Genomic DNA, 26,222 nt, shown 5'->3' with positions numbered 1-26,222 from the left:
GTTTGGGAAACAACAGATGTGTGCTCCACATGCTTTCGAACCCACTGGTTCACAGGATGGCTGTATGGCAGCAAACACTGATGTGGGATGGGCCCTGTGCTGATGAATGGGGAGCAGTGTTCTGTGGGGCAGATTGGGGTAGTTGGTGCATGGAACACCATCTGGGGTCCACAGAGACAGAGGGAGAGTGGTCTCTTGCAATGTGGGGTCATTGGGACAGTGCTGTTTATTGGGGTTGAGGAACTTCTAAGACAAGTGTTTTTGTGCTCGAGCCTGGTGAAGGTGTTCCAGGGATGCTGGGATGGGGTGGAGAATAACCTGAACATCTGGCACACACTGGTTCTTGAGAGCTGGCACATCTGCAGCAGGATGGGCTGATGAAAGTGTGGTGGTTCCCCCATGTTCTCTGCTGGCCTCTCTGCCACTAACATGGAGGATGCTCAGAGGGGAAGTGCTGCTGTCCCAGCACAGTCACTGAGCAGGAGAGTGTTTCACCTCAGACTCTTTAAGCACCTGGGATGAGGAGGAGCGAGACAAGGGTCCTAACAGAGGGACAGTGGCTGCAGGTCTTGGCTCTGGCCCTGGTGGTGCTTCTCAGATCCCTTTTCCATAGAATTTGCTTCACAAAGTCCCTAGTCTCAGGGTGGACAAAATGTTCTCCCCTTGTAAGCCCAGGATCTGGTGGTGCTCCTCTTGCCGCCACGGGGCAAGTTGTGCAGAAGCCAGCGCTTTCACCCATATCTCACAATGTGGGGATAATTTCCATGCAGTTGCCCCAAGATACATGCATCTGACCATTTGGGGGACAAGTGAGTGAGAATGGTTGTTGTTCTGTGGACAAGTGAGTGAGAATGATTGTTGCTGTGTGGACAATGAGTGAGAATGGGTTGTTGCCGTGTGGACAATGAGTGAGAACGACGGTTGTCGTGTGGACAGTGAGTGAGAACGACAGTTGCTGTGTGGACAGTGAGTGAGAACGACGGTTGCCATGTGGACAGTGAGTGAGAACGACGGTTGCCTTGTGGACAGTGAGTGAGAACGACGGCTGCCGTGTGGACAGTGAGTGAGAACGACGGCTGCCGTGTGGACAGTGAGTGAGAACGACGGCTGCCGTGTGGACAGTGAGTGAGAACGACGGCTGCCGTGTGGACAGTGAGTGAGAACGACGGCTGCCGTGTGGACAGTGAGTGAGAACGACGGCTGCCGTGTGGACAGTGAGTGAGAACGACGGCTGCCGTGTGGACAGTGAGTGAGAACGACGGCTGCCGTGTGGACAGTGAGTGAGAACGACGGCTGCCGTGTGGACAGTGAGTGAGAACGACGGCTGCCGTGTGGACAGTGAGTGAGAACGACGGCTGCCGTGTGGACAGTGAGTGAGAACGACGGCTGCCGTGTGGACAGTGAGTGAGAACGACGGCTGCCGTGTGGACCAGTGAGTGAGAACGACGGCTGCCGTGTGGACAGTGAGTGAGAACGACGGCTGCCGTGTGGACAGTGAGTGAGAACGACGGCTGCCGTGTGGACAGTGAGTGAGAACGACGGTTGCCGTGTGGACAGTGAGTGAGAACGACGGTTGCAGTGTGGACAGTGAGTGAGAACGACGGCTGCCGTGTGGACAGTGAGTGAGAACGACGGTTGCCGTGTGGACCAGTGAGTGAGAACGACGGCTGCCGTGTGGACAGTGAGTGAGAACGACGGCTGCCGTGTGGACCAGTGAGTGAGAACGACGGCTGCCGTGTGGACAGTGAGTGAGAACGACGGCTGCCGTGTGGACAGTGAGTGAGAACGACGGCTGCCGTGTGGACAGTGAGTGAGAACGACGGCTGCCGTGTGGACAGTGAGTGAGAACGACGGCTGCCGTGTGGACAGTGAGTGAGAACGACGGCTGCCGTGTGGACAGTGAGTGAGAACGACGGCTGCCGTGTGGACAGTGAGTGAGAACGACGGCTGCCGTGTGGACAGTGAGTGAGAACGACGGCTGCCGTGTGGACAGTGAGTGAGAACGACGGCTGCCGTGTGGACAGTGAGTGAGAACGACGGCTGCCGTGTGGACAGTGAGTGAGAACGACGGCTGCCGTGTGGACAGTGAGTGAGAACGACGGCTGCCGTGTGGACAGTGAGTGAGAACGACGGCTGCCGTGTGGACAGTGAGTGAGAACGACGGCTGCCGTGTGGACAGTGAGTGAGAACGACGGCTGCCGTGTGGACAGTGAGTGAGAACGACGGCTGCCGTGTGGACCAGTGAGTGAGAACGACGGCTGCCGTGTGGACAGTGAGTGAGAACGACGGCTGCCGTGTGGACCGTGAGTGAGAACGACGGCTGCCGTGTGGACAGTGAGTGAGAACGACGGCTGCCGTGTGGACAGTGAGTGAGAACGACGGCTGCCGTGTGGACAGTGAGTGAGAACGACGGCTGCCGTGTGGACCAGTGAGTGAGAACGACGGCTGCCGTGTGGACAGTGAGTGAGAACGACGGCTGCCGTGTGGACAGTGAGTGAGAACGACGGCTGCCGTGTGGACAGTGAGTGAGAACGACGGCTGCCGTGTGGACAGTGAGTGAGAACGACGGCTGCCGTGTGGACAGTGAGTGAGAACGACGGCTGCCGTGTGTGGACAGTGAGTGAGAACGACGGCTGCCGTGTGGACAGTGAGTGAGAACGACGGCTGCCGTGTGGACCAGTGAGTGAGAACGACGGTTGCCGTGTGGACAGTGAGTGAGAACGACGGTTGTCGTGTGGACAGTGAGTGAGAACGACGGCTGCCGTGTGGACAGTGAGTGAGAACGACGGCTGCCGTGTGGACAGTGAGTGAGAACGACGGCTGCCGTGTGGACAGTGAGTGAGAACGACGGCTGCCGTGTGGACAGTGAGTGAGAGCGATTGCTGCCGTGTGGACCAGTGAGTGAGAACGACGGTTGCCGTGTGGACAGTGAGTGAGAACGACGGTTGTCGTGTGGACAGTGAGTGAGAACGACGGCTGCCGTGTGGACAGTGAGTGAGAACGACGGCTGCCGTGTGGACCAGTGAGTGAGAACGACGGCTGCCGTGTGGACAGTGAGTGAGAGCGATTGCTGCCGTGTGGACCAGTGAGTGAGAACGACGGTTGCCGTGTGGACAGTGAGTGAGAACGACGGCTGCCGTGTGGACAGTGAGTGAGAACGACGGCTGCCGTGTGGACAGTGAGTGAGAACGACGGCTGCCGTGTGGACCAGTGAGTGAGAACGACGGCTGCCGTGTGGACCAGTGAGTGAGAACGACGGCTGCCGTGTGGACAGTGAGTGAGAACGACGGCTGCCGTGTGGACAGTGAGTGAGAACGACGGCTGCCGTGTGGACAGTGAGTGAGAACGACGGCTGCCGTGTGGACAGTGAGTGAGAACGACGGCTGCCGTGTGGACAGTGAGTGAGAACGACGGCTGCCGTGTGGACAGTGAGTGAGAACGACGGCTGCCGTGTGGACAGTGAGTGAGAGCGATTGCTGCCGTGTGGACCAGTGAGTGAGAACGACGGCTGCCGTGTGGACAGTGAGTGAGAACGATTGTTGCTGTGTGGACAGTGAGTGAGAACGACGGCTGCCGTGTGGACAGAGAGTGAGAACGACTGCTGCTGTGTGGACCAGTGAGTGAGCTGTGATTGTTGCTGTGTAGAGAATGGGTGAGAATGGTTGTTGTTCTGTCCTGGTCTCTCTGTCATGTCTGCCTCATTTCACTTGATTTTGCCCTTACGAAGAGTGGGTGGTACCCTGTGCTGTGGAGGCCTGGAGTCACACGTGCAGGTTCATGCAGCCCTGCCCTGTCCAGCGAGGCTAGCCCAGCACCATCTAATCAGAATGAACAGGAGTAACTTCTGCCTCTGCCTCCTAAGTGCTGGGATTAAAGGTGTGCACCACCATGCCTGGGCAAATTAAATTAAAAAAAGTATTTTTATTGGGCTGGAAGGATGGTTTAGTAGTTAAGTCTGCAAAGCCAAAGGACCCAGGTTTGCCAGATGCACAATAGGGCACATGTGTGGAGTTTGTTTGCAGTGCCTGGAGGCCCTGGTGCGCCCATTCTCTCTCTCACTCTCCCTCTTTCTCTGTCAAATAAATAAATAAGTAATAAAAACATAAAAAATATTTTTATTTTCTTATTGATTGGTTTGAGAGAAACAGACACAGAGAGTATGGGCACACGAGGACCTCCTGCCACTGCAAACAAATCTCACATGCATGTGCCACTTTGTGCATCTGGCTTTACATGGATATTGAGGAATCTCCACTAGGTTTTAAAGCAAGTGCCATTAACCAGCTGAGCCATCTCTCTAGCCTCTCTTTAAATTTTTTCTTTATTTTTCCTTTTCTTTTTTGGTTTTTTGAGGTAGGGTCTCACTCTAGCTCAGGTTAAGTCTCAGGGTGGCCTCAAACTCACGGCAGTCCTCCTACCTCTGCCTCCCAATGGCTGGGATTAAAGGTGTATGCCACCATGCTCAGCTTTAAACTATTTTTTTTCCTTTTTCTGAGGTAGGGTCTCACTGTAGCCTAGGCTGACCTGGAATTTACTATGTACTTTCAGGGTAGTCTTGAACTCAATGGCAGTCCTCCTACCTCAGCCTCCTAAGTGCTGGGATTAAAGGCATGTACCACCACGGCTGGCTCTTTAAATATTAAAAAAATTATTATAATCATGGAAAATGCTAATAAAAATTAAAAAAAATTATTTTTTGTTAAATATTTTTATTTATTTATTTGAGAGAGGAGAGAAAGAATGAGTATGCCAGGGCTTCTAGCCACAGCAAACAAACTCCAGACACATGTGCCACTTTGTGCATCTGGATTTATGTGGATACTAAGGAATTGAACTTGGGCTCTTAGGCTTTGCAGGCAAGAGCTTTAACCACTGAGCAGTCTCTCCAGCCCCCACTCTTTGTAAGTATAGACAATAAACCATGATAATTCCTATCAGCCACCCCCACTTTCCTCCTCCCAAATCCACTTTCCACTGAATCCCTTCTTCTTTCCAATTAGTCTCTTTTCTATTTTGATATCATCCTCTTCTCCTCCTATTATGCAGGTCTTGTGTGGGTAGTGTCAGGCGCTGTGAGGTCATGATTATCAAAGCCATTTTGTGTCTGGAAGAATGCATTATAAGCGATCCTTCCCTTTCTTTGGCTCTTATGTTCTTCCCACCACCTCATCTGCAGTGGATCCTGAGCCTTGCAGGGTGTGATAGAGATGTCTCAGTGCCACACTCCACTGTCACTTCTCAGCACTGTGGTACCTTTTGAATCACCTGGTGGTATTCTTTCCACCATACTCTCACCTTCAGTTCTCTCCTGACTCATTTCTGGTGCTGAGGTCATTGTTTCTTAGAAGGTTTTGTGAAAGGTAGACCAGTTTCCATGTGCTCAATAACCTTTGATGCAGCATTCACATTGCAAATCATATTGTCCTCTCTTCCTTTATCCAGTCCTCTAGAAAAGGAATGATTTCTGTACAGTCCAGTTTGGACACAGTGCTATGTCTGAGAGGAAAGGTGATGCTGGTGCCGGAGGAGGTACCATTTGTATCATAGAGCACTGTTCCTGTCCTGGTTCTTTTAAGGAGCTGTGTTGGAAATGTTCCTCTTCCAGAACCTCATCTGCTCTGAGTGTGGGGATGAGTTCACGTTGCAGAGCCAGCTGGCCATTCACATGGAGGAGCACCGGCAGGAGCTGGCCGGCACCCGGGTCCACACCTGCAAGGCCTGTAAGAAGGAGTTTGAGAGCACGCCAGAGCTGAAGGAGCACATGAAGACTCACTGTAAAGTTAGGTACGGTCATTCCTGGATCTCAGTAGAAATCCGCTGGAGGACACGGAGGATGTGATCAATTCAAATGCTCGGTGCTGTAGAAGGAAGAGCCAGTGGATGTAAGCGCACAGCTGATTGGGTCTGGTGTCACACTGTCGTTCCTAATATGCTCAAGTCCAAGTCCACAGGGCAGGTCAGTGCAGGGTGGATGGAAGTGCCAGGCCATGAGGTAGAAACACTTAACTAGTAATACAGAGTGTGAAAGCTGAAGCACACAGCAGTGTGCTTTGTTTTGTGGGCAGGCTGCACAGCACGTAAAGTTGGCCCACAAGGGCCTGTTAGCCCCTGTCATATGTTGTGGTCTGGGTGTGAATTCCTGTGGGTCCAGTCCTGTTCTTAGCATGTTCACAAACATGCATAAGTAGAATCCATATGCTCATTACCAACAGCCCATCAGGTCAATGTGTGTGTATGTCCCCTTCTATAGAAGTGGGGAAAGAAAACCTTGATTAGTGACCAGGTAACGTTCATGAGTTTCACAGCTGGTGTGTCAGGAGTTTGTGTTGTAAATTAGGTTTAAGATTGGGTTTAGAGTTCAGACCCATTAACTTCCACATTGACATTTGGAGGACTACCTACATCTATTCCTGGCCAAACAATGTGTTTTTTCACATTCTCATGTTTTACCTATCCTTGCTCACATATCTTTCTGGTTTATTTTGTTTCTCAATTAAAAGAAGTAAAAGAACCGGGCGCGGTGGCGCACGCCTTTAATCCCAGCACTCGGGAGGCAGAGGTAGGAGGATCGCCATAAGTTCGAGGCCACCCTGAGACTACATAGTAGATTCCAGGTCAGCCTGGGCCAGAGTGAAACCCTACCTCGAAAAACCAAAAAAAAAAAAAAAAAAAAAAAAAAGAAGTAAAAGAGTTCTTCTTGGCTGTTGGCTATTTTATTTCAGTTTGCTGATGATAGTCATCAGTTATCACTCATTGAACTGATTTCTGGTTTATTTTGGAGACAGTCTCCTTGTGTAGCCTAAAATGGCTCCAAACTCATGACAGTCCTTCTGCCTCAGCTTCCAGAATACCAAAATTACAGGTATGCACCTCCATACCTGTCATTGACCTGATTTCTGCTGTAGACTATAAAAGACAGCACCAGTACTTGTTTTAGCTGTTTATCAGTTTAGCCTGATACCATTCCAAGAGCTAGTGTGTTTTTAACACATTGCTTAATTCCCAAAGCGTGTGCAATGTACAAACACTGGAGTATGTCTTCTCTCCTAAGACGCTGCAGTTTAGACATGTGGGCTGAGCATGCGGTTCCCACCTCTTGTCTTTCCTGTTCATTTTACCTATTGTTGACTCTGCAGTACCTGCCTGATACACCATTGTTTTATTCATTTTTTGAGACAGGGTCTTCCTATGTAGTCTAGGCTGACCTTGAACTTGCCATCCTCCTGACTCTACCTACTGAGTGCTGGGATTATAGGTGACAATCCCCACACCTGCCTGTTTCCATGGGTTTTACATTCAAAATACATGTATGTTCTCAATACACGTTAGGGTTCAGACATGGATGGAAATGTGTCGGTTAAGGGCAAACCTGATGAACTGTGTGTGGGGAGCTGTCATTTAGTAGGACACATGAGTGGCACAGTGAGGGCTGCACTTGCAGCTAGAGACTGATGAGGGCTGCCTTCCTGAGGAAGGCATTTGAAGAGCACTAGGCAGTAAGTGGCTGAGGCAGAGCTTGGAGGCTTCTAGCTGAGAATCAGAAAGGACATCATGGTGCGTGTTTGTGCTCCTAGAATCCAGGAGTTGGAGGCAGGAGAATGGTGGGTTCCAGGCCAGCCTAGGTTACCTAGTGAGACTGTCTCATCGAATGGCTCAGGAGGAGGAAGAGTGTGGGCTGATGTTGCCATAGCTGCTCTGTGGGCAGGAGGGCAGCAGAAGACCCCCAGGTAAAGAGGTGCTGAGAAGCTGGGCTTGGTGACACATGCCTTTAGTTCCAGCACTCGGGATTACAGCAGAAGGATCGCTGTGAGTTTAGGACATACTGGAGCTAGAGTGAATTCTAGGCCAGCCTGGGATGTTGTGAGACCCTGCCTCAGGGGAAAAAAAAGCACAAAACGAGGTGCTGTAGCAAGGCATTGCTGTCCTATGGTAGTAATGGTGCTGGGAGTTGAGTGATGGATCATATTAAGATGTTTCTAAGCGAAACCAGAGGCTTTTTAAGATGGATTTGAGGAATCTCATATGATCTCTAAGTTTTAAACCTGGATAACTGGGACTTTCCATTTCCTGATCTCACAGGCAACAGGTTAGAATGGTTCAGGGCTCTGTGGAGTGTGTTAAGAGCTGCTGGATAGACAGCTGCTAGAGAGGCCAAATTGAGAGTTAGCTGTTTGCCTTGTGGAGGGAGGTAGCAGTTTGGAGGTTGTCAGTGTTCATGTTCTGAAAGCAAGGAGACTGTAGAGAGCATGGACTTGCTGTCGTGTCGTAGAACTTGTACCTACATGAGTCTCTGCTTCACTAGACGAGGAAGCCTGGTCTAGAAGAGAGTTTCCACCTCTTCCCCCAATCACTGGTGTGCCTTAAAAAAACTTTGTTTTGAGCTGGGCGTGGTGGTGCACACCTTTAATTCCAGCACTTGGGAGGCAGAGGTAGGAGGATCGTTGTGAGTTCAAGGCCATCCTCATGATACATAGTGCATTCCAGGTCAGCCTGAGCTAGAGTGAGACCCTACCTTGAAAAAAAAAAAAGGAAAAAAAAGTTTGTTTCTCTCTGTCTCTTTCTTTCTCTCTCGAGATAGAGTTTCCTGTATCCTAGGCTAACCTTGCACTAAGTAGTTGAAGATGACTGAATTTCTGGTCCTCCTGCCTCTACTTCCCAAGCGCTGTGATTACAGGCATGTGCTGTGTAGTGCTGGGCATCAAGTGCAGGGCTTAGTACGTGCGGGCAGGCCTGTTACCCACCGAGGCACATCTGCTACCAGACCTCTCTCACCAGAGAGAGACAAAAATGCATTTTATGGTACTGGATATGCAAGACCAATAAGCATGTGGTTTTGTGTGTGTGTGTGTGTGTGTGTGTGTAGCAGGTACGCACAAATACATGTTTGGTTTACCATTGAAACCTTCTGATAATCAATTAGCTCAACTTTGTTGGCATTTTCAATTTGCAACAGTAATGTAAGGGATATATGTATATATATGTGTGTGTGTGTATATATATAATTATTTGAGAGAGAAACAGGCAGAGAGAAGAATGGGCACAGCAGGGCCTCTAGCCACTGCAAACGAACTCCAGATGCGTGTGCTTCCTTGTGCTTCTGGCTTACATGGGTCCTTGAGAGTCAAACTTGGGTCTTTTGGCTTTGCAGGCAAACACCTTAACTGCTAAACCATCTCTCCAGCCCTATAAGGGAGATTCTTTATTTATTTAATTAATTTATTAAATTAAATGGAGAGAGAGGGAGAAAGAGAGAGAGAGAGAGGGAGGGAGGGAGAGAGAGAGAGAGAGAGAATGAGAATGGAAGTGCCAGGGACTTAAGCCACTGCAAATGAACTCCAGACACATGCACCACCTTGTGCATCTGGCTTACGTGGATCCTGGGAATTGAACCGAGGTCCTTTGGCTTTGCAGGCAAACACCTTAACTGCTAAGCCATCTCTCCAGCCCAAGGGAGCTATTTTCATGAATATTTTTTTCTTTTGTCACATTAGGACATCAGGTACAAGATCTTATAATCGGAATATTGACAGAAGTGGCTTCACATATTCATGTCCACACTGTGGGAAGACATTTCAGAAGCCCAGCCAGTTAACCCGACATATAAGGATACACACAGGTATGGGAAACATTTGCTTTTGGATTATTTACCGTGTAGCTTGAAAGCAAGAAAATGTGCTTTTATTTCTAACTCACCTTGCACTGTAATCATTGGATTTCATATTTCACATTGATTTCACTCTAGTCACTTTATCTTTCAATTTCATTCTCACTTGAAATACAGGCATTTTATATCTCATGTTGTTGTCCTAAATTATAAATGGAGGGATGGAGAGCTGGCTTTGTATTTAAGGCACTTGTCTGTGAAGCCCAGGAATCCAGGTTCAGTTCTCCAGAACCCACGTAAGCCAGGTGCAGATAGTAGAACATACATCTGGAGTTCACTTGCAGAGTCTGGAGACCCTGGCGTGCCCGTTCTCTCTCTATCTCTTTATCTCAATAAATAAATATTTAAGAAATGTAAAAAGTAGCCGGGTTTGGTGGAGCATGCCTTTAATCCCAGCATTCGGAAGGCAGAGGTAGAAGGATCACCGTGAGTTTGAAGCCACCCTGAGACTACATAGTGAATTTCAGGTCAGCCTGCACTAGAGTGAGACCCTACCTTAAACCAAAAAAAAAAAAAAAAAAAAAAAGATAAATGGAAAAATACATGTGTTCATAGAAAAGTGCTTGGTTTATTTTGAGCTTATAGTAATTGGGAATTGTTATTATTACTGTTATGACATGTAATTAACCTAGTGTAACACTTGGGCTAATTAGATCTCAAAGAACAAAGGCAACACTGGGTCTGTGTACTCTTACAATTCTGCCTGCACGAAACAAAATAGGCTGTATGGCATTAAAGTAGCTAGGCATGGTAGGTCATGCCTGTAATCACAGCGCTTGGGAAGTAGAGGCAGGAGGATCAGGAGTTCCAGACTAGCCTGCGCTACGGTGTGAGACTTGCAAAGCCAGCCAACAAACCAACCAAACTTTGAAATAACAACTATTTCTTACTGCCTTTTCTCATGTTCCTTTTGCTTGACTATTTGCAATGACTACAGTTTTCTTTTCTGTTTTGTAAAACGCAATCAGTTATGCTGTTGTATTAATAGTGCTTGTGGTCCTCTCTAGAGAAGGACAGGAAAACTACAAGTGTTTATTTATTTGAGATGGAAATGGTAGTAACTCATGCTGTCCTTTTCTGGCTTGGTTTTCATTCATAGAACTTGTAGCTGTCCTGTGCAGTGCTGTGTTTTGTTGGCCAGTTCTAATTAACCTTTGTCACTTTTTTCCCTTGCATTGTCTTTTAAAATGTCTCTGTGTATAGAATTCTAGAGTTACTCAGTTTCAAAGTTCATTAAATAGCAGTATAAAGTCAATGTTTCCAGAGCATCAATCTGTACTACTCAGAACAAGAGAAGAATGTGATAGCCTTATTTATTTCAAAGAGTATGTGTGTATGTGTCACAGTACACGTGTGGAGGTCAGAGGACAACTTTTGAATTGGTCCTTGCCTGTCTACCTCATTTGAGGTAGGGTTTCTTAGTCTGCTGTTCTTTGCTGGGCTTGCCATGAGCTTCCAGGAAATTGTCCTGTCTCTGCTTCACATCTTGCCATCATTATCAACATGCTGGGATACAGCAGCCTTCCACAGCTACCGGCTTTTTGTGTGTGGTCTGAGGACTGAAGTCAGGTTAAGGTGCTTGCCTGTGAAGCCTAAGAACACAGGTTCCCAGGATTCCCCAGATGTACATGGTGGCACATGTGTCTGGAGTTTGTTTGCAATGGCTAGAGACCCTGGTGCACCCATTCTCTCCTTGTATCTCATAAATAAATAAATAAAAATAAAATATTTTAAAAGGTGATAATGTACTGTAGGTTTTTTGTTTATTTATTTATTTTTTTGATTTTTTTGGAACAGGGTCTTGCTCTAGCTCAGGCTTATCTGAAACTCACTCTTTAGCCCAGATTGGCCTTGAGCTCAAAGTGACCCTCTCACACTGTCCTTAGTGAGTATTAAGTTTTAGTTTATCTTCCTTGAAGTTACAGTCAATTGAAAACAGCTTTAAAAGTATTATTTCCTTAGAGTACTCCTTATTTTGTCACACCACAACAGTTTGATGTCTGTTCCTCTGGCCTTCTTTCTGCATGTAAATAAATACATATGATTCGTATCCCCTCAGGTCTCCACACATACCATGTTGCACACCGTCATGTGATATAGGGTTCTTCATTTGTCTTCTCTGATGTTGAACTTCTAAGGACCAAGTCGCCGTAGCAGGACTCTGAGAGTCCTTGAGTACCGGGGAAGGTGGCGTGCCATAGCCTCGGGAGGGCTGTCACTGGCCTGCCGTGCTGCCGCCGCTCTCTGTGAGCTCCTGAGCGTGGACACATGTTCTCTGCTCGTCTTTGAATGGCGGGCTCTATGGTGCATGTGATGGTGTGACTGCCCCAAGTGGTGCCTCTTCTTCAAGGTCACTCTCAGTTACTTGACCCTGAGATCTTTTCAGAGAAGCAGACTTACAGCTGATATCATTATTTTGTTTTTTTGTGAGGTAGGGTCTCTCTCTAGCCCAGGCTGACCTGGAATTCACTATGTAGGCTCAGGCTGGTCTCAGACTCTCAGTGATCCTCCTGCCTCGAGTGCTGGGATTGCAGCCTGTGCTGCCACGCCCGGCTCTGATGTTATTTTAATTTATTTTTTTTCCACACTTACTTTATTGAAACTGATGGACTCTAACTATTGTGGAATCTTAAATGTTACATGCCTAGAGCCAAAATTATTGTAGGCTATCCTATAAGCCTTTAAAAATAGCTGACTTTTTTTTTCCTGTGTATGGCTAGACTCCTGTAACCAGCTCAGACAGCCTCTTTCTGAGTCGCAGCTCTTCTAGACTAGGGTGGGTCTTAGGTGATTAGGATCAGAGCCTGGCTTTTGCCACATGACACTCTTAACAGCAACTGTATTTGTTTGTACCTACTCATGACACATAAAGTCAGGAGTGACTTAAATAAAGTCATGGCTCTTCAAGGGCTTAGGCCTTTGTTTAGGAACAGAAGGCAAGGCAGCTAGCTATAGTTTAGTTTATGTATCTAAGCCATAGAGTGTCCCGCTCTGGCGTTTGAGTGTATGTACCCTGTCCATGCCTGTGACTGTCTTGTACTTGGTATGCCCTGTGCAGATAATGGCGTTTTGGATCACGTTAGCCAGGAATATACCTTCAGTATCCTGTAGGTCTCCTTGTAGATGAGGTCCAAGATGGGCTGCTTGTTGCCACCGTGGGCCAGGTACAGGATGCTGGCTTGGTGATGCCCGAGATGTTGTCATGCGGGACTTTGCAGTGCTGCTTGGCACTGCCTTTGCCCAGGCCCTTTTCACCTTTCCTGCGGCCAGGAATGATGAGGGAGCACAGGAGACCACAACACATCCTGCCATTGATAGTATCTTTACTATATGTTGCTTAGAGAGTAGAGCTTTAGTAAGGCTATTGAACTAGCTTACAGTTAGATTATTTTTAATATAAATATATATTTTTATTGACAACTTCTATACTTACAGACAACAAACCATGGTATTTCCCTCCCCACCTCCATTTTCCCCTTCATAACTCTGCTCTCAGTCATATCCCCTCACTCTCTCCATTAGTCTCTCTTTTAATTTGATATCATCATCTTTTTCTCCTATTATGAGGGTCTTGCGTGAGTCTTGCTAGGCACTGTGAGGTCTTGGATATCGAGGCCATTTTCTGTCTGGACATTTGTATGTAAGGAGTGGTATCCTTCCTTTGATTCTTACATTCTTTTTGCCACCTCCTCCGAAATGGACCCTGAGCTTTGGAGGGTGTGAGATGTTTCAGTGCTGGACACTCCTCCATCCCTTCTTCTCTGCACTATGTTGCCCTTTGGGTCATCCCGGTGGTCATCTGCATCTGAAAAGAGAAGCTTCTCTAACCAGAAGTGAGAGTAGCATTAATATATGAATATGAACATTAAGTGTAGTGCTTTCAGGGCTTGGTGAGAATAATATATATGCATTTATTCAGACAAGAGCAGGCTTTATACCCCTAAGGCTCATGACCTCCCCTGCCATAGGCTTTTGATTAGGTTTTCAGTACCAGGCATGTGTTCCTCCCATAGAGCGGGCCTTCAGTCCAATTAGAGAGCAGTTGGTTCCCCCCCAGAGCAGACATGCCACTATTGCATTCGTTCAGTCATTTGGCCTGTTTGGGCAAACTTGAGGTTTCCAGTATCCACTGTTTTCATCTCTGATGACTTCTGTTTCCCATAAGATTGCATACAGTGCAGCTTATTCCACCTTTCAGTTGGCTGGGCTACAGGAGAAGGTTTTCTGCTCAGCACCAGCTTGATTTCTCAGTGACTTTGCCATCCAGGCACATGAAGGCTTCAGCAATAGGGTCTTATCTTATCTTTCTCATGGGGAACCATGGGCCTTGGCAATAGTTTATAATGTTTTGGAGGCCAACAACTCACTGGAAGGAATTCCATTCCCGGCACTGAAAATTTTCTAGTAACAATCTATGGCTTCTGGATGTTGCAGTTAGATTTTAACATAACATAACCTAACTTTGTCTTTTCACTTATTCTTTGTTCAGTGAATGAGTATTGAATGGTCATGTGTATGAGGTACTGAAGTTAGAGTCATCAACAGGACAGTTAAAAACCTATCTTGGATCATGTGTTATAGCGACACAGTATGCATAAATGAACTATAAGGAGTTACTGATGACAGATTGGAAGAAATTAAACAGAGAGGAGGATTGAAAATTCTAAAATGGGCATGGGAGATTTTAGTATCACTGCAATGGACTGGAAAGTCATCTCTGAGAACATGAGGGAGTGAGCTGTGGGTCCTCAGAGAGGCTGGTCCAGGCAGAGGTTCCAGAGGCCTTGAGTGGGGGCGGAGGAGTCACTTCCTTTGCTGGGGCTCCTTTGCAGGAGGTGGGGTAGAGAACAGATGAGTGTGTGAGGTGTGGGGAGACAGCTGATGAGCTTGGGAGGCCCGGGAGGGTCTTAGAAGAGGCTTGCTGTGACCCCGAGGAAAGAGCATGGCTGGTGGGGAGTCCTGAGGATGGGTGGGCTGTGCCTCAAGGTACAGGTTACTTGTGGTGACAGAGCAAGACTGCCTTGGAGGTTTTCTGGTGTAAGGAGGAGGCCAAGAGAAGGCACAGGGAGGAGTGCTGGGAGGATGCACTCCAGAACTACCCTGGGAATTTACTTGGGAGATGGTCAGTGGTTTGGTCTGAGATGTACTAATGCTGAGGTTTTTTTTTTTTTTTTTTTTTCCCCCAATGATTTAATTAAATGTTGAGATTACTTGTATATCCTAGTATAGAATTATAGAATTCCTGGGAGATGTTTTGGCTGGAGGGACAGCTTTGTAGCCTTAAGTGTGAGTAACTTGCCTATTTCTCTGTCATCTCAAAATGTTCACAAAATGACCCTTTTTCTCCCTGGCTAGGAGAAAGGCCATTCAAGTGTAGTGAATGTGGAAAGGCTTTTAACCAGAAGGGGGCGCTGCAGACCCACATGATCAAGCACACGGGTGAAAAGCCCCACGCCTGTTCCTTCTGTCCTGCTGCCTTTTCTCAGAAGGGGAACCTTCAGTCCCATGTTCAGAGAGTCCACTCGGAGGTGAGCATGCTGTCTGCGCTGCACACTGTCTCACAGTGTGCGTACATGTCTCTTGAGTTACTGCGCAGCCTGAGAAACTGTGTTGTAATTTTGGAAAATTCAGATTGTGTTTGGGTTGTAACAAAAATATGCTTTTTTCTTTGTGTTTTTGAGACAAGCTCTTCCTGTTACCCTGGCTAGCATGGTACTCACTATGTAGTCCAAGCTGGCCTTGAACTCACAGCAATACTCCCACTTCATCTTCCTTCCTACCCAAGTGCTTGGATTTATATGCAATGTGACACCACACCATACTTGTTTTTGGATTATTATTATAAGTTTTTTATTTGTTTGTTTTTGTTTTTCAGGTAGGGTCTCACTTAGCCCAGGCTGACCTGGAATTCACTATGTAGACTCAGGGTGGCCTCGGACTCACGGCGACCATCCTACCTCTGCCTCCCGAGTGCTGGGATTAAAGGCGTGTGCCACCATGCCTGGCTTAAATTTTAAACATTTTTTTAAAATTATTTATTTATTTATTTGAGAGCGACAGACACAGAGAGAAAGACAGATAGAGGGAGAGACAGGGAATGGGCGCGCCAGGGCTTCCAGCCTCTGCAAACGAACTCCAGATGTGTGCGCCCCCTTGTGCATCTGGCTAACGTGGGACCTGGGGAACCGAGCCTCGAACCGGGGTCCTTAGGCTTCACAGGCAAGCGCTTAACTGCTAAGCCATCTCTCCAGCCCAAATTTTGAACATTTTTATTGAGAACTTTAATACATGAGTTTCATTTTATATGGAAGAAATATATAATATGATCTTGTCTTACTTTGAATATTTAAAAATACTATTTCTAGTTAAGATCTATGAACCTGAATAATACATTTTATCCCTTTAGCAACCTGAAATAGACGCTGCCAAGTTTAAGAAGTTGACAGACAGGAAGTGACGTGTAGAAAGAGAAGTCCTGCTCTGAGTGGCATGCCGCCTTGCCGCAGGGCCAGCGCGGGTGCTGCGGTTTTCTGTTGTCTGCGGGTCCTCAGGAGAGCATTCTGTTCAGTGGCCTCTCTTTTGTCTTTCATAGTTATAGTGTCTCAATTGTGGTATAAAATCTAAAGAAGTATTTTAAATATTTTTATCATGAATGAGTTTAGTATACATTGAAAACTATCATATTTTAAAAAGCATATATGTATTTAAATATTTTTCTGCCACTTCAGTAATGTAAAAGGTGTTAAAAACTTAATAAAAGTGAGTGAGCCACATGTAAACCCAGCCTTTGGGAAGCTGAGGCAGTGGGATGGTGAATTTAAGGTTAATCTGGTCTACATAGCAAAACCCTATCTCCAAAGCAATAATAACAAAAACCTAAACAAAATCTAACAAGAATAGCAATAGAAACCTTAATAAAAGCAAAGACAGAAGTAGTCTTAAAATTTAGAAGAGCAGGACAAAATCTAAATAATAAAAAAAGAATTTTCTTTTTTTCGAGGTAGGGTCTCATTCTAGCCCAGGCTGACCTGGAATTCACTATGAAGTCTCAGGGTGGTTTTGAACTCATGGTGATCCTCCTACGTCTGCCTCCCAAGTGTTGGGATTAAAGGTGTGCACCACCATGCCTGGCCTAAAAAAGTGAAATTTTAAATTAAAAAAACCCACACAAAACCTCACAGGAACTGGAGAGATGGTTTAGTGGTTAAAGGCAGTTGTTTGCAAAGCTTGCTGTCCCAAGTTAATTACCCAGTACCCATGTAAAGCCAGATGAGAAAGTGGCACATATGTCTGGTGGTTGTTTGAAGGGGTTAATAGACCCTGGCATGCCCATATGCACACATACAAACAAATAAATCATATCAAAAATTTACATACTTTATGTGGCTTTATAAACAGATTCAGAATCGAACAATATTTAAGCCCTGGAGGCAGTAGGAAGGGCGTAAGAAATTTTGGTGATGTACTGACACTGTTCAGAAGAGCACACTGGGACAAGATAAGCCATTTTTGTGAGTTGCCTTTGAGTAGAGATGACTGCTTGGGCATAGTTACATGTTTGTGTGGCACACAGAAACCTCCCCCACCCCTGGGACCTTAGTGTGCCCATACAAGGTACTCATCAGGGTCCTGGTTGGAGCACCCTGCAGTGTGTGCAGCTACGAGTGTACTGGGACCTATGCTGTGACAGGTTCCTCCAGAACAGCCTTCTAAAGGTGGCTTTAAAATGCTATCCAATCGTGTGAGGCATCCAGGCAATTAAATGTGGTTCTTAGCAAGGTGCCAGAAATAGAATGGAAGTCTTATTTCAAGTTCCAAGAGGCTAGTACATTTTCAGGCATGCCTTTGTAAAATTAATGCTGTATCTGAGTAATAGTGAGAGAATATTTTGGATACTTTCTCTTTTCATAGATGTTCTTCATTTCAATCTTCTCTATAGTCTGGTTCGGGCACAACTATAATTTAAAGAAGTCATCATTAGTAAGGGATATTAAGTGTCATGATGAAAAGTTGACATGAGTGTGACCACCCTTCCCACCTAGATGTTAGGGCCTGGAAGTTCATTCCCCAGAGTAGGTTTTCCATCTGCTGTCTGCCTTCACTGTTGAATGTATGCAGCCAGCCACGGAGCCAAGAACGTGTGGCAGGCATTTTGGTGTTTAAGTTATGATAACTAGAAAGTGGATTTTTTTTCTAGCCATGTCTCATTTATAGAAAGTCAGACATGCTGGGCATGGTGGCGCATGCCTTTAATTCCAGCACTCAGGAGGCAGAGGTAGGAGGATCGCCGTGAGTTTGAGGCCACCCTGAGGCTACATAGTGGATTCCAGGTCAGCCTGGGCTAGAGAGAGACCCTACCTTGAAAAACCAAATACATACATACATATATACATACACACACACACACACACTCATACATATACATACATACATATATATAGATGTGTGTGTATATATGTGTGTGTGTGTGTGTGTGTGTGTGTACACACACATAGAGACATACACACATACATACATACACTCAGACATTTCAGTTAATCTTTAGCCAGCAATATAATCTAAAGACATTGGGTCATTTTAAGTAATCTAATTTAAAAGAAGAATCTAGCACTGAAGGGCTGGACTGTTTCTCTCATTCTGAATGGAATGGTAAATTGTGACTTTCCATAACTTAAATATATTTTCTAGTAACTAAATATTTGAAAAATCATCTTTTTTTTTTTTTTTGCTCTTTAAGGTCAAGAATGGGCCTACCTATAACTGTACTGAATGTAGCTGTGTATTTAAAAGTTTAGGCAGCTTAAACACTCATATCAGCAAGATGCATATGGGCGGGCCCCCGAATTCCACCGCTACAGAGACTGCGCACATTATAACAGTAAGTTTAACCCAGTTTGTGATTTTTAAATGTCACCTTCGTTTTATTTTTTAATTATTTTGAGTGTGTGTGTGTTCGTACATACACCATGCATGCGTATGTACGTATGTAGGTGTTTGTAGTGGTACATATGCATTTGCTCGTGCATAGCCCACACTGGATGATCAACTTCCAGGCCAGAGGACAATCTCAGGTGTCTTTCCTCAGGAACACTGTCCATCTTTTTTTTTAAAATTGTTTATTTGAGATAGAATTAGAGAAAAGAGGGGAGAATGAACATTAATGGGCATGCCAGGCTCTCCTGCCACTGCAAACGAACTCCAGGTGCTTGTTCAACTTTATGTGTATGGATTTATGTGGGTACTTGGAAACTGAACCTGGGCCATAAGGCTTTGCAAGCAAGTGCCTTTAACCACTGAGCCATCACTCCAGCTCCAACCACCCATTAAAATTTTTTTTTCACTTTTTTAAAATTAACAACTTCCATGATTGTAAAAAGTATCCCATGGTAATGCCCTCTGTCCCTCCAATTTCCCCTTTGAAACTCCATTCTGCATCATATTCTCTCCCCCTCACAATCAGTCTCTCTTTTATTTTGATGTCATCATCTTTTCCTCCTATTATTATGGTCTTGTGTAGGTGGTGTCAAGCACTGTGAGGTCATGGATATCCAGGCCATTTTGTGTCTGGGTGGAGCACCTTGTAAGGAGTCCTACCCTTCCTTTGGCTCTTACATTCTTCCTGCCACCTCTTCCTCAATGGACACTGAGCCTTGGAAGGTGTGATAGAGATATTGCAGTGCTGAGCACTCCTGTCACTTCTTTCCAGCACTGTGATGTCTTCTGAGTCATCCCAAGGTCACTGCCATCTGAAAACAGAAGGTTCTCTACCAAAAGTGAGAGTAGCATTAATATAAGGGTATGAACATTAAGAGAAGTGCTTACTGGGCAGTTTGATAAGCATCGTATATACATTTAGCCAGACAGCAGCAGACATTATACCCCTTTGGCTCATGACTACCCCTGTTTTGAGTTTTCAGTATCAGGGATGTATTCCCTCCCATGGAGTGTGCCTCCAGTCCAGTTAGAGGGCAGTTGGTTTCCACCATGACAGACGTGCCACTGTTGCACCCATTGGTTCATTTGGCCTGGCTGGCCAAATATGAGGCTTGCAGTGTCCACTGTTGAGATTCTTCACTGGTGATTTCTCTTTCTCCCATTGAACTACATGCACAATGGTTTCTTCCAGCTGTTAGCTGGTCTACATGGAGGAGGTTAACAGCTCAGTTACAGCAGGATTTCTCTGTGGCTTTGCAGCCCAAGTATGTGGAGTCAATAGGGTCTTATCATCTGTTCTGGTGGGAAACTAAGGGCCTTGAAATGGCCTATAATGTTTTGGGGGCATAAGGGACCTCCCTGGCCAACAACTCACTGGCAGGTATCCCATCCCTGGCACTGAAAATTTTCTAGCAATAGTGTATGGCTCCTCAGTGTTCCATTGTTCAAAAAAAGTAGGTTTCCATATGATTTATTTATAATCTCTTAGATTTTGATTAGCCCTCCCTCCTTTATTCATTCTCTTCCCCTGACCTCACTTGGGCCTTTTTACCACCATTAATCTATTATTCTACTTACATATAGACAATACTATCCTATTAAGTTACCCCCCTCCCTTCCTTTCTCTTCCCTTTATATCTCTTTTCTAGCTTATTGGCCTTTGCTACAGACATCCAATCATCTGTAGCTAGGATCCACATATGAGAGAGGACATATGACATTTGGCTTTCTGGGCCCGGGTTACTTCACTTAGTATAATCCCTTTCAGATCCATCCATTTTCCTGAAAATTCCATAACTTCATTTTTCTTTACCACTGAGTAGAATTCCATTGTGTAAATGTGCCATATCTTCATTATCCACTTATCAGTTAACGGACATCTGGGCTGGTTCCATTTCCCAGCTATTGTGAATTGAGCAGCAGTAAACATGGTTAAACAAGTATCTCTAAGGAAATGAGATGAGTCCTTAGGATATATGCCTAGGAGTGCTATAGCTGGGTCATATGGTAGATCAATCTTCAGCTGTCTTAGGAACCTCCACACTGATTTCCACAATAGCTGGACCAGATTGCATTCCTACCAACAGTGTTGAAGGGTTCCTCTTTTTCCGCATCCTCACTAGTCATCATTTGTTTTCATGATGGTAGCCTATGTGACAGGAGTAAGATGGAATCTCACTGTAGTTTTAATTTGCATTTCCCTGATGACTAGGGATGTAGAACATTATTTTAGATGCTTACATGCCATCCATATTTCTTCTTTTGAGAACTCTCTATTTCGTTCCATAGTCTATTTAAATAAATGTTTTTTTAAAATTTTTGTTTTTTTATGTGAAAGAGAGAGAGAGAGAGAGAGAGGGAGGGAGGGAGGGACAGAGGGAGGGAGGGAGGGAAAATGGGCGCGCCAGGGCCTCCAGCCACTATAAACGAACTCGAGAGAGAGAGAGAAAGAGAGAGAGAGAGAGGGAGGGGGGAAGGAGGGAGGGAGGGAGGGAGAGAATGGGCACGCTAGGGCCTCCAGCCACTGCAAATGAACTCCAGATGCATACACCCTCTTGTGCATCTAGCTAATGTGGGTCCTGGGGAATCGAGCCTCGAACCCAGTGTCCTTAGGCTTCACAGGCAAGCGCCCAACCACTAAGCCATCTCTCCAGCCCCAATAAATGTTTTTTGTTAATTTTTATTTATTTATTTGAGAGTGACAGAGAGAGAAAGAGGCAGATAGAAAATGGGTGCGCCATGACCTCCAGCCACTGCAAATGAACTGCAGATGCATGTGCCACCTTGTGCATCTGGCTTACATGGGTCCTGGGGAATCGAGCCTTGAACCGGTGTCCTTAGGCTTTTCAGGCAAGCGCTTAACCACTAAGCCATCTCTTCAGGCCCATAGCCCATTTATCAATTGGCTTGTTTGATTTCTTATTATTTAATTTTTTTGAGTTCTTTCTATATCCTAGATATTAATCATCTATCAGATGTATGGCTGGCAAAGACTTTTTCCCATTCTGTCGGTCGCCTCTTTGCTTTATTCACAGTGTCCTTTGCTGTACAAAATCTTTGTAATTTCATGAGTTCCCTGTGGTTAGTCTGTAGTTTTATTGCCTGAGCAATTGGGGTTATATTCAGGAAGTCTTTGCCAAGACCAATATGTTGAAGGATTTCCCCTACTTTTTCATCTAGCAGTTTCAGAGTTTCAGGTCTGATGTTAAGGTCTTTAATCCATTTGGATGTAATTCTTGTGCATGGTGAGAGAGAAGAATCTCTTTTCATCCTTCTACAGATAAATATCCAGTTTTCCCAGCACCATTGGCTGAACAGGCTGTCATTTCTCCATTGAGTATTTTTGGCGTTTTTATCGAATATCAGGTGGCTATAACTACGTGGACTTGTATATGGGTCCTCTATTCTGTTCCACTGATCTACATGTCTGCTTTTGTGCCAGTACCATGCTGTTTTTGTTACTATGGCTCTGTAGTACAGGTTAAAATCAGATGATACCACCAGCCTTATTTTTATTGCTCAGTATTGTTTTAGATATTTGAGATTTTTGTTTTTTCTACTTGTATGAAGAATATCATTGGCATTTTGATGGGGATTGTATTAAATGTGTAGATTGCTTGTGGTAAGATTGCTATTTTCATAATATTGATTCTTCCGATCCAGGAACAAGGGATGTTTTTCCATTCCTAGTGTCTTCTGCAATTTCTTGCTTGAGTGTTTTAAAGTTTTCATTGTAGAGTTCCTTCACTTCCTTGGTTAGGTTTATTCCGAGGTACTTTATTTTTTTTTGATGCAATTATGAATGAGAGTGATTCTCTGATTTCATCCTCTGTGTGTTTGTTGTTAGCATATAGGAAGGCTACTGATTTCTATATATTTATGTTTATCCTGCTACATGGCTGTAGGTTTTTATCAGCTCTAACAGTTTGCTAGTAGAGTCTTTAGGGTCTTTTATGTATGGAATCATGTCATCTGCAAATAATGATAACTTTATCTCTTCCTTTCCAATTTGTGTCCCTTTTATGTGCGTCTCTTGCCTTATTGCCATGGCTAAGACTTCCAGTACTATATTAAATAAAAGTGGGGTTACCCGCCACGCCACCTGATTGCATCTGCCTGTCTTCGCAGACCAAGCCCTTTGAGATGATCATGTGATTTTTGTCCTTCAGTCCATTTATATAATGTATTAAATTTATCAATCTGTGTATGTTGAACCATCCCTGCATCTCTGGGATAAAGCCTACTTGGTCAGGGTAAATGATTGTTCTGATACATTCTTGTATTCTGTATATGTGCTGCCGAAGCGAGCACACATTCTTGTATTCTGTTTGCCAATATTTTATTGAGAATTTTTTTATTTTTAATATTTTTATTTATTTGTCAGAGAGAGAGAGAGAGAGTGAGAGAGCGAGAGCCAGGGTCTCCAGGCACTACAAACACAGCCCAGACACCTGTGCCACCTTGTGCATCTGGCTTTACGTGAGTCCTGGGGAATTGAACCCAGGTCCTTTGGCTTTGCAGGCAAAAGCACCTTAACCACAGAGCCATCTCTTCAGCCCAACACAGCAAGTGATTTATCCACTGAGACATCTTCTCAGTCAGGATTTTTACATTTTTTTTTGGATGACTGATAAAGTAAGAGAACAATCTTGTGTGACATGTGGATGATATCAAATTCAAGCTTCGGAGTTGATGAATGCATTCTGGATTGTGCCAGTTAAGAAAACACAGAGACGCGTCTTCTCTTGGCTCGTTTGGACTTTTGCGTTGTGTGCAGGTTTCTCGTGTGCCCTCCAGACCTCAAACCAGCCCTAAGACACTTAGCACCCGGCCGCCGTGGAGACATTTGCTTATTGAGAATTTTTGCATCTATGTTCATGAGGGAGATTTGTCTGTAATTTTCTTTTTTTGTTTTATCTTTGTCTGGTTTTGGTATCAGGGTGATGCTGGCTTTGTAGAAGGAGTTTGGTAGGATTCCTTCTTTTTCTATTTCATGGCAAAGCTTAAGAAGCAATGGTGTTAATTCTTCCCTGAAGGTCTGGTAAAATTCAGCAGTGAATCCATCTGGACCTGGACTTTTTTTAGTTGTGAGATTTTTGATAACTGTTTGGATCTCCATACTTGTTATAGGTCTATTTAAGTGATTTGTCTCATCTTGATTTAATTTAGGTAGGTCATATAAATCAAGGAAATCATCCATTTCTTTCAGATTTTTTTTTTTTGTTTGTTTTGTTTTTGGAGGTAGGGTCTCACTCTAGTCAAGGCTGACCTGGAATTCACTATGTAGTCTCAGGGTGGCCTTAAACTCATGGCGTTCCTCCTACCTCTGCCTCCCAAGGGCTGGGATTAAAGGCGTGCGCCACCACGCTCGGCTTCTTTCAGATTTTCATACTTAGTGAGTATATGGTTTTATAGTATGTCCCTATGATTTTTAAAATTTCTCTGCTATCTGTTGTGATGCTGCCTTTTTCATCTCTAATTTTATTAATTTGTATCTCTTATCTCTTTCTTTTGGTCAGATTTGCTAAGGGTTTATCAATCTTGTTTATCCTTTCAAAGAACCAACTCTGTTTCATTGATTCTTTGGATTGTTTTTTTTTTTTTTTTGTTTCTATTTCATTAATTTCTGCCCTAATCTTTATTATTTCTTCCTGTCTACTGATTTTTGTTTTGCCTTGCTCCTCTTTTTCCAAGGCTTTAAGGTGAAACATTAGGTCATTTACTTGAGACCTTTATAATTCCTTTTGTTTTTTTTTTTTGGTTTTTCGAGGTAGGGTCTCACTCTGGGCCAGGCTGACCTGGAATTAACTCTGGAGTCTCAGGGTGGCCTCGAACTCATGGCAATCCTCCTACCTCTGCCTCCCAAGTGCTGGGATTAAAGGCGTGCGCCACCACGCCCGGCTTATAATTTCTTTTTTTTTTTTTCAAGAATAATTTTTATTAAGATCACAATTAGCAAAAGGTTAGTTTTAAAAACATTCCACCTCTAGGATGGGGAACAGGCACTAGGAATAAACATCAGAGCAGAACCACACACAGTGCTCTTCTCGGCTACATTAAACTGGTCATTTGCCTCCTTAAATCCTTCCCTCTACCGGCTTATAATTTCTTAATATAGGCACTTAAAGGTATAAATTTCCCTCTTAGAACTGCCTTCACTGTGTCCCAAAGGTTTTGGTATGTTGTGTTCTCATTATCATTTGACTCTGAATTTTTTGATTTCCTTCTTGATTTCTTCATTGACCCATTCATCATTGAGTAGTGTATTGTTTAGTTTCCATGATTTTGTTTATGCTCTATAGCTTTTCTGGCTATTTTTTTGTAGTTTGATTCCACTGTGGTCAGATAGAATGCAAGGAATTATTTCAATTTTCCTGTATTTGTTAAGATTTGCTTTGTGTACTAATATATGGTCTATTTTAGAGAATGTTCCATGTGCTGCTGAAAAGAATGTATATTCTGCAGCATGTGGATGAAATGTCCTGTATATATCTGTTAGGTCTATTTCTTCAATGACCTCATTTAGTCCAGATGCCTCTCTGTTTATTTTTTGCCTGGCGACCTGTCAGTTGATGAGAATGGGATGTTGAAGTCACCCACTACCACTGTGTTTGGTGTTATTTGTGACCTTAGTTCTAATAGCGTTTGTTTGATGAAGTTGGGAGCCTCTGTGTTAGGTGCACATATATTTAGGATTGTAATGTCCTTCTGTTGGAGGGTGCCTTTAATCAATATGAAGTGACTTTCCTTATCTTTCCTAACTAATGTTGGGCTGAAGTCTACCTTGTCAGATATTAGGACAGCAACCCCTGCTTGTTTTCTAGGCCCACTTGCTTGAAACACATTTTTCAACCTTTCACCCTAAGATAGCGTCCATCCTTTGTAGAAAGGTGAGTTTCTTGGAGGCAACAAATTGAAGGATCCTGCTTTTTAAACCCAGTCTGCAAATCTATGTCTTTTGGTTGGGGCATTGAGGCCCTTGATATTAAGAGATTCATATTATTGAAAGGTGTGTATTTATTTTTGCCATTTTTTTTACAGTTCTTCCGGTTTTACCTTTGCTCTCTTGTATTAACTAGTATTTGAGTATGTTTCCTCCCCACCACCCCAGGTTCCTTATATGTTGCTTTTCTTTCTCTTCAGCATGGAGGATCCTTTCAAGTATTATCTGTAGAGCTGGTTTTGTCTTCAAATATTCCTTCAGCCTGCTTTTGTCATGGAATGTCCTTATGTCCTTATTTGAATGGATAGCTTTGCAGGATAAAGTAACTTTGGTTGACAATTGTTTTCTTTCAGAACTTGGAATATATCACTCTAAGCCCTTCTGGCTTTTAAAGTTTATGTTGAGTAATCTGCTGTAATCCTGATGGGCTTGCCTTTGTAGGTAACTTGATTTTTCTCTCTAACTGCTTTCAATATTTTTTCTTTGGTATGTATGTTTGGTAGTTTAATTATAATATGGCGAGAAGAGGTTCTTTCCAGGTTTTGCCTGGTTAGTGTTCTAAAGGATTCCTTTATCTGCATTGGCACCTCTTTCCCAACTTGGGGGGAGTTTTCTTCTTTGATTTTGTTGAAAATGCGTACTATGCATTTGGAGTGAAATGCTTCTCCCACTACTATACCC

At 44.6% G+C, this 26,222-nt stretch overlaps 1 protein-coding gene and 1 pseudogene across 5 annotated transcripts in view; one reads left to right on the top strand and one right to left on the bottom strand.

Annotated features, from left to right (window-relative positions):
- Positions 1–26,222, top strand: part of Znf236 (zinc finger protein 236) — a 134,113-nt gene that overhangs the window by 22,098 nt on the left and 85,793 nt on the right. For all 5 annotated transcript variants that reach the window (XM_045142551.1, XM_045142550.1, XM_045142553.1 and 2 more), the window contains exons 4-7: positions 5,606–5,784; positions 9,492–9,616; positions 15,020–15,192; positions 18,402–18,542. In XM_045142551.1, the coding sequence (XP_044998486.1) occupies positions 5,606–5,784; positions 9,492–9,616; positions 15,020–15,192; positions 18,402–18,542 (618 nt within the window). The remainder of the gene's footprint in view (positions 1–5,605; positions 5,785–9,491; positions 9,617–15,019; positions 15,193–18,401; positions 18,543–26,222) is intronic.
- Positions 12,626–12,968, bottom strand: LOC123458537 (annotated as a pseudogene).

The sequence above is a fragment of the Jaculus jaculus genome, chromosome 2, assembly GCF_020740685.1.
Source record: "Jaculus jaculus isolate mJacJac1 chromosome 2, mJacJac1.mat.Y.cur, whole genome shotgun sequence".
In the NCBI taxonomy this organism is placed as follows: Eukaryota; Metazoa; Chordata; class Mammalia; order Rodentia; family Dipodidae; genus Jaculus; species Jaculus jaculus.
The sequence above is the reverse complement of the archived record's forward strand: the minus strand, read 5'-3'. Positions and strand labels throughout refer to the sequence as shown.